Source organism: Macrotis lagotis, chromosome 7 (genome assembly GCF_037893015.1).
Source record: "Macrotis lagotis isolate mMagLag1 chromosome 7, bilby.v1.9.chrom.fasta, whole genome shotgun sequence".
Classification (NCBI taxonomy): domain Eukaryota; kingdom Metazoa; phylum Chordata; class Mammalia; order Peramelemorphia; family Peramelidae; genus Macrotis; species Macrotis lagotis.
This window is the reverse complement of record NC_133664.1, coordinates 118,198,205-118,212,731: the sequence shown is the minus strand read 5'-3', so window position 1 is coordinate 118,212,731 and position 14,527 is coordinate 118,198,205. Positions and strand designations below refer to the sequence as shown.

General features: G+C 35.9%; 1 protein-coding gene across 2 annotated transcripts in view; it reads right to left on the bottom strand.

The window, feature by feature from the left end:
- The window catches only part of PLXNA4 (plexin A4), a 610,123-nt gene that overhangs the window by 73,458 nt on the left and 522,138 nt on the right, over window positions 1-14,527 (bottom strand). For both annotated transcript variants that reach the window (XM_074193668.1, XM_074193667.1), the window contains one exon: window positions 10,883-11,025. In XM_074193668.1, the coding sequence (XP_074049769.1) occupies window positions 10,883-11,025 (143 nt within the window). The remainder of the gene's footprint in view (window positions 1-10,882; window positions 11,026-14,527) is intronic.

Below are 14,527 nucleotides of genomic sequence, written 5' to 3'. Positions count from 1 at the left end.
AATGAAATTTACTAAATGTTTAAAAAGCAACTAACTCTACTATTTGGACAAATAGGACAAATTGTTTGTACAAATAGGGAAATTTAGATTCCTTTTATGATACAAATATAGTACTGATACATGAACCAGGAAGATAAGACTTATAGATATATAGAAATATGTGCATAGACTTATTTCCTAATGAATATTGATGCAAAATTTTTAAGTGAAATGCTAGCAAAGAGATCACATCAATATACCACAATGATTACACATTATGATCAGATGGTATTTACACCAGGAATGCAGGATTGGTTCAATAATAGGAAAACTATCAGCAGAATTGACCATATCCAATAACAAAAAATATCACATTTGATTCTTTCTATAGATGCAGAAAATGTTTTTGACAATGTACAATACCCATTCCTATTTAAAAAAAACATTAAAAAGTACAATACTAATTCCTATTTTAAAAAAAACCTAGATAGGGTGGCTAGGTGGCATAGTGGATAAAGCACCAGCCCTGGAGTCAGGAGTACCTGGGTTCAAATCTGGCCTCAGACACTTAATAATTACCTAGCTTTGTGGCCTTGGGCAAGCCACTTAACCCCATTTGCCTTGAAAAAAAAACCCTAAAAAACAAAACAAAACTAGATAGCATAAGACAAAGGAGAACTTTCCTTAAAATGACAAGCAGTATCATCAATAAGCATTATCTTTAATGGGTAATGAACTAGAAGACTTCCAATAAGATCAAGGATGAAGCAAGGGTGCCCATTATCACTGCTGTTGCAATACTACTACTGCAATATTATACTTGAATTGTTAACTATAGCAAAAAAAGAGAAGAAAATAAATGGAAAGAATTCAAATATGCAATGAGGAAATAAAATGATCACTCTTTTAAGATGATATGATGGTCAATTTAGGGAGTCAACCAGCTGAAATAATTAACAACTTTAGCAAAAGTTGTAGGACATAAAAGAAACACAAGAGCATTTCTATATACTACCAACAAAAACTAGTAGCAAGAGATAGAAAGAGAAATTCCATTTAAGATAACTACAGATAATATAAAATACTTGGGAGTCTATCTGCTGTGACAACCCATGAACTGTATGAACACTATTACAAAACACTTTTCACACAAATAAAGTCAGATCTAAACATTTGGAAAAATGTTAATTGCTCATAAATTGGTTGAGTCAATATAATAAAAATTATAATCCTACCCAAACTAATTTACTTATTTAGTGCTGTACCAATAAAACTACCAAAATTATTTTATAGAGTTAGAAAAATAGTAAAATTCATCTGAAAAAAACAAAGGTCAAGAATATCAAGGCAATTAATTTTTAAAAATGTAAAGAAAGATGGCTTAGTAATATATCTTAAACTGTATTAAAAAAAGTGGTGATCATTGAAACAATCCAATATTGCCTAAAACATAGAATGGTGGATCAGTGGAATAGATTAGGTACATAGTAGTAAATGACAATAGTACTCTAGTGACTGATAAACCCAAAGATTCAGGCTTTGGGAACAAGAACTCACTATTTGACAAAAATTTCTGTGAAAACTAGAAAGCAGTTTGGTAAAAACTAGGCATAGACCAATGTCTCATATCAAATAATAAGATAAGGTCAAAATGGGTACATGATTTATTCATAAAGAGTGATACCATGAACAAACTAGGAGAGTATGAAATAGTTTACTGTCAAATCTATGGATAAGGGAAGAATTTATGGCGAGACAAGAGATAGAAATATTTGGGATTTAAAATGGACAATATTGATTATATTAAATTAAATAGGTTTTGCAAAAATAATATCAGTTCAGTCTAAGTATAAGGAAAGCAAAAAACTAGGGGAAAATTTTTACAGCAATTTTCACTGGAAATGTCCTCATTTCTCAAATATATAGAGAACTGAGTCAAATTTATAAGAAGACAAATAATTCCTCAATTGTTAAACAATCAAAGGATGTGAAAAGGCAGTTTTAGGAAGAAATCAAAACTAATTATAAATATATGAAAAAAATACTCCAAATCTCAATGAGAGAAATGCAATTTAAAACAATTCTGAGGACCACTTCACACCTATCAGATTGGCTAATATGACAAAAAAGAAAATGACAAATGGAGAGGATGGGGAAAATCGGGACACTAACGCACTGTTGGTGAAACTGAGCTCATCTAACCAGTTTTGAGAGCAAAGGACTATAAAACTTTGCATATTCTTTGAACTAGCAACAGCACTATTAGGTCTGTATCCCAAAGGCTTTTTTAAAATACCCATGTGAACAGAACTATTATAAGCAGTTCTTTTTGTGGTAGCAAAGAACTGGAAATTGAAGGGATACTCATTTGGGGAATAGCTGAACAAGTTGGAAATTTTTATATGACTGAGATAGAATATTATTATGCTATAGGAAATGAACCATGTCTTCAGAAAAACCTAGGAGGATGTACATGAACTGATGCAAGTGAAATGAGCAGAAGTGGAACACCATCCACAATAACAGCAAAAATGTACAATGATCAACTGTGAATGACTTAGCTATTCTCAGCAATATAATGAACCAAGAGAATTCCAAAGGACTCATGGTGAGAAATGCTCTCCATTTTCAATGAAAGAACTGATGAAATCTAGATACAGATCAAAGCAGACTTTTTTAAAACTTCCTTTATTTTTTTTTGTTTTTTGTCCATATTTTTTTCATGATATAATTAATACAGAAATGTGTTTTGCATGACTGTACTTGTATAATCTACATTAAATTTCTTATCTTCTTGGGAGAGTGGAAGGAGACAGTGAAAGAATTTGAAACTCAAATTTTTAAAAAAATGAATGTTAAAAATTTTTACATTTAAATTGGAAAAAGAATAAATATTTAACAGCAAATAAAATGAGGACATCAAATTTGATGCTCTCTTTCTTATAGTCATATCATTCATTGTCCACTAGGTTCAAATCCTAGACCTGAGTTCATATCCTTTCTCTGGAAAAACCCGAGTTATTAACCTTCTTAGATTTCATCTTTAAAACACCAATGAAAACTTCCAGATTAAACAGTGACCAATACTGAAATGAAGAGAGAAGGCCAAATTTGCTCAAGGTCATAGAAGATGACATCAATGAAGCATATTAGGAGAGAAGTGAGCAATGGTTCTGGAGTCAGAAAGGCATGAGTTCAGATCTAATTTAGACACCCACTAGCTGTGCTATCCTGGGCAAATTATTTTAAACTTCCTGTGCCTCAGTTCTTCATCTGTAAAATAATGGGATTGGGCTAGAGAGTCCTTCAGGCCCCTATAAGCTCCTAACATATGATCCTACATTATGACCTCAGGCATTTCCACACCTGGTCTAGCTCACCATCCACTGGGCCACACTAACAGTGTTTAGGATCAAAAAGTCATGGCACTTGATGAGAACAATTTTAATTTTAGGTAGAAGAGGGAGATTTACAACAAAGTCTTTGATCATCCCTTACAGCTTCCACAGGTCTGGAAGCCTAAAAGCAACCAGGACAGTGACCCTTATCCATAACCCCTTCTCTTAACTTGTTCAGTTTTCATTTCCTTTGGCTCTTTAAAAACAAAGTGAATTACATCTTCTGGAAGGAGGCAATGAAAGAGATCAAAGCCAAGTTAGACACTGACAAATAGTCCCGGGGCTCCCTATTTTCCTTAGCTTCAGCCAAATCCTTTGGTTCTTATCCATAGCCTTCCTTCTCCAACCCTTTGCCTCCATGCTAGTCTCTCCAGTTCCCACTTCCCTAGTCACAGGCTCCTGAGGCCAGTCTCAGGTCCAGCATCTGCTTCCCTTATGCCTGGCTCTCATTGGCATACCCTTCAACGAAAGGAAACGATACTCTTAACCTTAGATAGCTAAGGACAGGAAAGGGAAAACAAGAGCATGGGAAATATAGTGAACTTGATGTATCCTCAAGTCTCAAGCTTAAACCCACCCTTCTACTTATCTGTTTTTCTTTTCATCTGACTCAATCTTAAGCCATTTACACAAATTTTCCAGAGCTGTTTTTATTTATAGATCCTGGAAACAGGGTCAGATTGAGTCTTGACTCTCTTCTTCTGGGATAGTTCCTCCCATATCAAACTCTTTGGATATAGGATTCAGAAAAATATCAGGTCAAATCCTAGCTTTGCTAGTTTCTATCTCTATGACTGTAGGCAAATCATTTAAGTTTCTAGTCTTCAGTTTCTTTGTCTGTAAAATGAAGTCATTTCTCTAAGGTCTTAAAGTCTATGATCATCTATGAAAGGGTATCTATTGCCCTAATGAAAATAAACAATAGTTTTTTCAGATGAGGAAGACATATCCTCGCTCATTTAGAATCCTCACATCTAATAGCAGTTGAGGAAAGAGATTAAATTAAGTTATAGGTACTGTACCCCTGGCATGACTGTAGTTGAATGATTTGAACCAATTAATGGATCAATATTAACCTGGATGGATTTTTCTAGTGTTTTTGCACCAGAGAGATTTCCGTGGCTCTCCTCTGATAGGCATTTTTACCAGATATTTGTGTGAAGGCACAGTCTGGCATGCTTATTAAATCTAAGAATGACATAAATCTAAGCATGATATGCTGCATGACAGAATTTGCATCCCAAAAGATGGGATGGGTTGGAGTAATAGGTAGAGGTTAATAAAAGGGAGCTTAATAAGGCTAAATGTCAAATTCTCCATTTAGGTTCAAAAATTAAACTGCACAAATTTAGTAAAGAGAAAACTAAGCAAGAAAATGGTTTGTGTAAAAACCAACAGAATAAAATAAAATAAAAATGAAAGCCTCCAGGGTATTTTTTGTGAACTGCAAAATATCTTGAACATAATAAATTCTTAATAATGTTATTTGAATTGAATAATGCGACATGACAACTGAATAAAAATGTAATTTGATCTCAGGCTGAATTAATAAAAGAATATTATCTAGAAAAGGCAAGGTCATGGCTGTATTTTGTCCTTATCAGACCACATCTTTAGTTCTGGACACCACATTTTGGTAGGCTTACTGAACAACGAGAGAACAAACAGGATGAAGAGGGCACTTAAAACCATATCATATAAGGATTATCTGAAAGAACAAGGGATATTCAGCCTAGGGAAGGGAAGAATCAAAGAGGACATGGAGAACAAATATTTGAAGGGCTGTCACACTGAAGAGAGATTAGACATTCTGCTTGCTCCTGGAGATCAGAGTTAGGAACAATAGTGAGAGGCATATTTGGATTCAATAAAAGAAAAAAAAATCTCAACAATATAAGTTGCACAAAAGTGAAATCAGGAGGTAGGAAATGCATGAAAACAGATTTATTAAGTGCCTTCTATAAATCAATCATTTTTGAAAGCAATACAAAATGAGACAGTTTCTAACTTTAAGGAAATACATTCTAATGGGGGAGATAAGATAGATAGGAGAGCAGTGGTCAGGAGTAGGAGTTTGGAGCTGGGGAGTAAAAGGGATGGTGAATAAAACCAAAACATAGATCAGCATATCCTTTTCAGAACTAATACCAGAACTACTTGGGTTATTGTTCCTAGACTAACAGGCAGAAAGGGGTGGGAGCCAGGGAAAGTGCACTGGGGGAAAGGGGAGGTTGGAGATAACCTGAAATAGACTACATAAAATATATAACATGGTCAGAAAGAGTAAGACCAGAAACAAAATGAATTTTACTCACTCATTCGCCAAACAGAATAGTTCCACTCCAGGGCAAGAGTGGGTTTTTGGAGAAGCAAAGATGAATGAGTTTTATTTTTGTTACAGGCTCCAGTATTGGACTTTACTCTTACCTCTATGAAGTCTCATCTTATTAGATTTAACCCATCCTTCTAACTCCTGGCTCTTGATGCAGGATTCATGAATTTATATCACATATGTATATATATATATATACATATATATATATATATGTATATATATATGTTGATAATATAATTGATTTCTTTTGTAATCCTACATATTTTATTTATGCATTTAAAAGCATAATTCTATGAAGGGATTCATCACTCCAGCAGACTGCCAATAGGCTCCATAACCCCAAAAGGGTGAAGAACTCCAATTCTGAAGATGTCATAGATGGAATTTATACTCAGAGATGAGTTAACCTCTGAGTTTTCTTTTTCAGTTTTCTGGGAAAATGGAAGGCTAGATAATAATGTTGTCCTTCCTTCTCAAAGAGGACCATGACATCAGGAAGATGGATACTATGACAAGCATATGAATTGGATTTGAGTGAGGGGATGCTGGGCTGAGTAAGCAGCCTCACTTTCTCTTCCAGAGACATCTGGATCCAGTGACCAAATATGAATTAGGATGACTGAAGGTGACTGTGGATACAAGGTTGTCAGAGTGACTTGCTCAAGGTCACACAGCTAGTAACAGTCAAGTGTCTGAGACTGGATTCAAACTCCTGTCCTCCTGACTCTAAGGCCAATTCTCTATCTACTGTACCAGTGATCTACCATGGGGAGGCTACATAAGGTTGAGCATGAAGATGTAGATGAATGGATAAATAGACCAATGACTAAATAGATATAGAGGGAAAAAAAGGAAGGAAATATGGTACCCAAATGGGGAGGGTTCACTCAATTCCTCTAAGTGGTCCTCCTTTATTTTCCCCCTTTCCCTCCACCATCTTGGCTCTCTAAATGTTCTTCCTAAGTTCAAGGTAGATACATAAGAGAGATCATGAGTTTGTCATGAATGAGAAAAGGTTGAGCTCCAGACCACTCTGCTGCCCTTTAGGAATATTTCAGTTTCCAGAAAGTCAATAGGGTGGAACTAAGGAGCATGTGGAGAATTTTAAAAAAAAAGCAAGGAAAGTGTGATTCAAAGCTCCCTTGCTAGAATGCTGAATCTCACATCACCTCAGGCTAATGTGCAGCAGCAAAAGTTTATTTCTGCTCATGTCTGCAAGCAATTAATTAGCAAGTTTATTGGAAACTAGAAGGCCAAATAACCTGCTCCAGACAGAGCTTTTTCTTGACAATTAGCCATCTTGTGACTCCTTACTAAGGGAAAAGGAGCTGAATTGGGGGAGATTTTATTTTAACTCCTTCATTGCCAGAAAACCTGTTAGAAAGTCTCTTTTTAGGGAAAGGTTGAGAGAAAAGTAAATCAATAAATCAAGTAATTAATAAACAAACAAATGAGAATAAAAATCCTGATTGAGATAGTAACTATTAAATATTTAGCAAATGATTAGGCACTGTGCTTAGGGCAAAGAAAGCGAAAAAATAATAATTGCTCTCAAGGAGTTCACAGTCTAACAGGGAAGCAACTTGCAAACAAATACGTGCCTAGAAAATATATACAAGCTAAATTAGATATAATCAACAGAGAGAAGGACTAGCATGAAGAAGATCTGAGAAAGACTCCTTGTAGAAGATGGTATTTTATGAGATTTAAAGAAAATTAGGGAAGCCAGGAGGTAGAAATAAGGAAGGAGAGAATTCTGAGTTTGGGGGATAGCCTATGATAAAGTATCCCAATCAGGAAAAAGTGTGTTTTATTCAAGGAACACATAGGAAGCCAGTGGCATTGGATCAAAGAAGATATGGAGGTGAGTAAGGTGGTGGTGGGTCTAAGTGTGTGTAGAGGCTCTGCCATTTTACGATTAAGATATATATGCAAATTGCATATCTGCAAGGGAATGGCTGAATGACTCACTATTGGTTGGTCAAACCATTATCAAAATTCCCTCATCAGAATTGTCAGGATATCCACCCCAATCTTCCAGAGTTCTAAGGATCACAGTGCATCAAGTGAGTTTTTAATGACATCTGCAAATATATGTAGATTCTTCCTTGTGTAAGGACAGAAGAATCAAACAATAGTATAATTAAGTGGATTCACAACTGGTTGAATGGGAAAACTGAAAGAGTAGTCATTATGGGTTTATTTTCAACCTGTTGTCTCCAGGACAACATCCTAGGGATGAGTGCTTGACCCTGTGATAATAGTTTTATCCATGGCTTGAGAATATTCTTAGATGGTTCCTTCCTTTTGGAGATATTTGTATATGACAGACTAGCCACCATGGTGAAGTTCAAAGTCTGGGATCTCTGTGGGAGGTTTATCTTTGAGATGAGTCCTTTAGTGACTACTTATAATAGCTCTGTGAGTTGTGAAACTGTTATCCCCTTTTCACATGTTAGGGAACTGCTAACCATGGAGATGATGTGCATTGCCAAAGGTTCATAGTGAACAAGAGACTCTCTTGAACTAGTCTTGTCTCTAGTCTGCTTGACACTCTCAAACCACAAATGGGACCAAGCAAAGCTCTTCAAGAAATATTTACTAATTGCCTACTATGTGTAAGGGCATGAAAGTAACAGAGACAAAAATGAAACAGACCCTTTAGTTAGAGGGCTCATGTTCACTGACAGATAAGAATCATCAAAAGGAGAATGGAAAAAATGAAAGAAGAAGGAGGAGGGGGCGGCTAGGTGGCACAGTGGATAAAGCACCGGCCTTGGAGTCAGGAGTACCTGGGTTCAAATCCGGTCTCAGACACTTAATAATTACCTAGCTGTGTGGCCTTGGGCAAGCCACTTAACCCCATTTGCCTTGCAAAAATCTAAAAAAAAAGAAAGAAGAAGGAGGAGGAAGAGATGAAGGAGGAGATAAAAGGAGAAGAGAAAAGAAGAAGAAGGAGGAGGAGAAGAAGAGGAAGGAGGGAAGGGAAGTTGAAGGGAATAAGAATTTATATAAGAGAAGAAGACAGAAAGAGGGAAAGAAAAAAGGTACATAGACTGAGAAGTGTAGATGTAGCTGTCTCAAATATCTGTCAGTGATGTCCCTGGATCTCAGGTTCTATTTCCTTGTGTAGACACATATACCATTAAATCCAAATAGACTTACCATCTGACCACTGAGACATATAACAACCTATAATTGTTGGTGCGTGTCTATTTTCCATTTTTTTTGCAAGGCAATGGGGTTAAGTGGCTTGCCCAAGGCCACACAGCTAGGTAATTATTAAGTGTCTGAGGCCGGATTTGAACTCAGGTATTCCTGACTCCAGGGCTGGTGCTCTCTCCACTGTGCCACCTAGTTGCCCCTTATTTTCCATTTCTATCTTTAATTCATATCCATTCCTTCAATATTTATAGAGCATCTCATAAGGGATGGGTAGTGTCTGGGATACAGAACTATGTTAAATATCTTCCTTGCTGGCATTAATAACAATTTACATTTCTTTCTAATCCTTCAGGGATGAAGGTAATTCAAATATACCCAGTTTATAGATGAGGAATCTTAGGTACAGCAAAGGAAAGTGGCTTTCCCAGGGTCACACAATTAATAAGTATTGACTCAGGGATACATACTCAGATCATCTGATCTTGAGCTGCCTCTCTATTTACAAAGAGTGACATATTTGGATTCTCCACAATTTTTCTCCCTTTCTTAGCATAAACAAATAACAAGCATTCAAACTCTCCACATCCCTCTGTTTCTTATGTATCCACAACACTGGGTCTGGGCTTCTTTGGTTAGAGCCTATCATTTGGTCAACATGTCTTATGACATTTATACTGAATATGGAATATTAGTTAAATAGACAGGATGGATGTAGAATTAGGAAAGGCAGCACCATTGTCCAAGTTATCCAGGCTCATATTGTCAAACTCATCCCATATAGCTAACTCAGAAAGACCTTAGCTCAAATTCATCTTCAGACACTTACTAACTATAGGATACTAAACAAATAATTTAAGTCTGCCTCAGTTTTCTTGTCTGTAAAATGATAGTAATAATAACATCTATCATATAGGTTTGTTGTTGGCATAAAGTGAGATGATATTTGTAAAGTGCTTTGAAAATCTTAAAATGCTATGTAATTGTTGTTTTTACTGATATTATTTTTTATTTAATATAGATTTAGAATTGGATGGGATGATCATGGGGTCATCTAATGTAACCATTTAATTTTTCCCCTCACTTTATTTTTTCAAATATATTAATTGACTTTTAACATTCTTTTCTTTTTAAGTCTTGAGTTCCAAATTCTCTCTCTCTCTCCCAACCTCCTCCATTTACTGAGAAGGCAAGCAATATGATGTCAATTATACATGTGAAATCATTCAAAACATATTTCCATATTAGCCATAGTTAAAAAAACTCAAGAAAAATAAAGTAATAAAAGTATACTTCAGTTTGTAAAGTTAGCAGGTCTTTCTTTGGAGGTGCATAGCATTGTTTTTCATCATGAGTTCTTTGAAATTGTCTTAGAATATTGCATTGATCAAAGTTGCAAAGTCTTTCACAATTGATCACATAACAACATTACTATTATATTGCATCACATCATTACCCCATTTCTGTTTTTTGTGCCCAATGACCTCCTGATTCTTCTTACTTCACTTTGCATCAATTCATATAGCTCTTGCCATATTTTTCTGAAACCACTCCTCTTGCCATTTCCTATCCTCTCATTTTTACAGATTAGAAAATAGCACAATTGACTTTAAATGACCTGCTCAATGTCACCTATGTAGTATATGGCAAAGATAGGAGTCAAATTCAGACCCCAGTGACTTAGAGCTTAGTGTTTTTTTATTCTGCAGATGGTATAGTATTAAGAATGCTGGTATTGGAATCAGTGATAGCAGGTTCAAAACCCATTTCTGTCACTTATTACCTACTTGAACTTGACCAACTTCTCTGGGCCAGTTTCTTCATCTGTAAAATGAGAGGTGTGGTCTAGTTGGCTTCTGAGACCTCTTATAGCTCTCAATTTATGATTTTTCCTTCACCTCCCTCTAGATTCCATACTCTTGATCTAAGGAAAGTTCTAGAAAACCCATTCCAAGAGAAATATTCAATGATTATATGACAAGGGGCATACAGGCATTCTCTTGCTCACCTCCAGGTCCCGGAGTACAGGGTGATCTTCTATTCCAGGAAATAACACCCGCATAGTGTACATCCGATAGTCCAAGAAGGGAATTCCAGCTCCATCTAGGTCACTCGTCAGCTCGTGGATGTCTGTCTGTAGCTCAGCAAAAGCTGGGATAAAGTAAAACCACAAAGAGAATGCTGGGGGTGGAAGGAATTATTTAGAGGCACAACTCCAATAACCATAATGTGATTCCAACCCTTTGGCAGTGCCATGGATTGAGTTAAAACTCATAGCTCAAAGTGAGGGTTCTTATCCCTTTTTTGTGTATTACATACTCCTTGGGCAGTCAGGTTAAGTTGATGAACTCCCAAATCATAATTTTAAATGCAAAAAAAAATAAATATATGGATTTGCAAAGAAAATTAATTACAATGAAATATAGGTATCAAAATATTTTAAAGTATTCATGGACCCCTGCTTAAGAACCCTAGCTTTAAACCTAGACCCAAAAGAAGATATAATAGATGAATGGTCTAGAGTAGCTATTGATTATCTCTAATTTATCCTATATATCTATATTCATCCATTTATTCATCTATCTATCTATCTATCTATCTATCTATCTATCTATCTATCCATCTTATTTGTACATAGACTTTTTACAAATTGTCATCCCTAAGAGCAAGGGATGTCTTTTACACATGTTATTAGATATGCCACTTCACAAAAATTACCTCATTTAATTCTAACAACAAACCTGTAAGATAGATGTGATTATTATTAACATGTTATAGTTAAGAAAACTGAAACAGAAGAGAGTAACACAGTGCTTGGAAGAGAGTAGGTGCTCAATAAATGCTTAGTGACTGTCTGCATGACTGCAATGAGAAAATATTAAGGAGGATGATTAAATTCCAGAAATGTCTTCCTCATGGCATAAACCAATTCAAGTGGTTGGATAATCAAGGTCACCCAAATGAAATGTTAACAGGTCCCATTTATAGAGTACTCTAAGGTTTATAAAGTGCATGTCCCATAACAACCCTGTGAGATAAGTAATACAAATATTATTATCTCTCTTTCAGAGAGGAGGAAAATGAGATTGAATGTGTGAGGTGAATGTGAGATAGGTGCTAATGATGATACCAATGTTATAAGGTGGGGTGATTGGGAGGATGGTGGGGCTCTTGACAGTAGTAGCAGGGAAGTTCAGAAGAAGGAAGGATTGGGGGAGAGTGAGTTTTGTTTTAGTCAATGTTGAATTTAATGTGAGACATCCAATTCAAAATGCCTAGGAAGTAACTAGTGATATGGAATTAGGGTTGGAGATTTTATATACATTTATATATATATGTATATTTATAATGTATGTACATATATATTTGTGTGTATATATGCATATATAAATAGATATACACACATAATTTATTTGTGTGTGTACCTATATATGTATATGGTATGTAGATATTTTATATATATATATATATATATATATGGAGGGGGGAGGAAAGGAGAGACAGAGAGAAGCCATTTGGATGGAGATCATAGTTGAACCTCTTGGGAGCATCTGATATCATTAAATGAGAAAGCAGACATAAGGAAAAGAGAAAAGGGCCCATGGCAAAGCCTTGGGGGACATCAACAATTAGTGGGTATGACCTAGATTAAGACCAAGCAAAATAGACTGAAACGTGGTCAGACAAGTAGGAGAAAAACTAGGAGAGAGGAATGTCAGAAAAACCTAGAGGAGAGGTAGTATCCAGGGGAAGAAATAGTCTGCTTTATCAAAGGCAGCAGGGAATTCAAGGATGAAGACTGAGAAAAGGTCTGTATATTATTAATTAAGACATGATTAATGACTTTGGAAAGAAAAATTTCAGTTGAATTGATGAAGAAAGACTGCAGAAAGGTAGGAAGGGAATGCATTCAGTGTAGGTGTCTTTCTCAAGGTATTTGGCTAAGGGTGAACAGTGGTAGAGGACAGCTAGGTGGTGAATTGGATGGAGTGCTGATCCTGCAATCAGGAAGACTCTTCAACCTGAGTTCAAATTCTGCTTCAGATACTTACTAGCTGTGTGACCCTGGGCAACTCAGTTATCCCTGTTTGCCTCAATTTCCTTATCTGATAAATGAGCTGGAGAAGGAAATGACAAATCACTCCAGTTTCCTTCTCAAAACCCCAAATGGGATCAAGAATTCAGATACAATTGAAAAAACAACTGAACTGAATGCTGGATGTTATGTAGTGGTAGGGAGAGCGATAAGTCTATCTAACAGGGATTGCAAGATCAAATGAAAGTTTATTAAAGACAGAGGGGATATAGCCATGTTTGTAGGTTGCAGGGAAGAAGCCAAATTGGTGGCAATCTGACAAAGAAGATTGGAGGGGATGAGATTAAGGGTGCATGTGAAAGGGTCAGACACAGGATGGGCACCCAGACTCTTCCTGACTCCAGGTCTAGAACTTTTCCCTTATTGCCTGTCATGAAAAAGGGGTTGGTAGTGATGATGAGAATGAGGATGAGGATGATGTAGATGTTGCCTAGGAGCAGGGAATGAATGAATCCCATTCCAAAGGGTGTACAGCTCTACTTTTTAGAACAGATATTTTACACAAAAAGCAGCTGCAACCCCCCACCCCCAGGGAGCAGCTGAACCAAAAACAAATAAGTACAACCAAATAAATAAAAATACAACAGAATATACATAATATTAATATATGTTTTTCTAAGTCAATATGTGTCCATAGGGATCCTTAAATAAGGTTTAATGATCTCTTATTTCCATTTGAGTTTGATACAACTGTTTCAGAGGAATTGACCTTTTGGTAGAGATTTCACATATGATCTATTATTATGTAGCAAAGGAGAAATGGAGAGTCTATATAGCATTATGGTTAGAGAACTGGTTTTGGAGCCAAGATGACCTGGTTTCCAGGGACCCACTCTGGCTGGGTGACCCGGGAAAATGTATTAATTTCTCAGAACTCCAAGACAACTTTCTAAGACTATAGTTTTCAGAGCAAGTGAGGACCTGAATTTAGAGACAGTTTGTTCTTCTGGTAGTTCCAGAGGCCAATGAAATCAAAGGATTAGTCTTTGACTTCTATAAGAGCTTGTATAGCATCATGAACCAGGTTCTTACACTTGACCTCAGACCTGGTTTGCAAAGTGATTTGCATACGCGATCTCATTTGATCTTTTTTCTACTTCCTATAGATTTTCATTGTATAAACTTAAGTATCATGGTATAGATACTATGAAGCTAGATACTATAAACATAGGAAGAACAAATCCTGATGTGTGACCCAAGAAAAGTTCTTCAGTCTTTCTGAATCTCAGTTGACTGAATTGTTAAATGAGGGAATGGTCCTAACATTCATTCCAACTCTAAATCCCATTTCTTCTATGAAATGAATACTCTCTCTAATACTAGAGATTACAAACTCTTACACATTTGTTCATATAATTGTCTATATTCTCTCATGAATTCCTCTAGATCTTCCACCAAACATACTAGGGGGATAGCCCCACATCTTTTGACATCATGTGGGTCCTTGTGCAGCATTTTGACTATTCAGATGTGATTTTTCTCTGTTTTTATAATCAATTTTTAACCATAATCTCTTAGATGATTATTTTTGTGCCAATGAAGTAGTATACTTTCTAT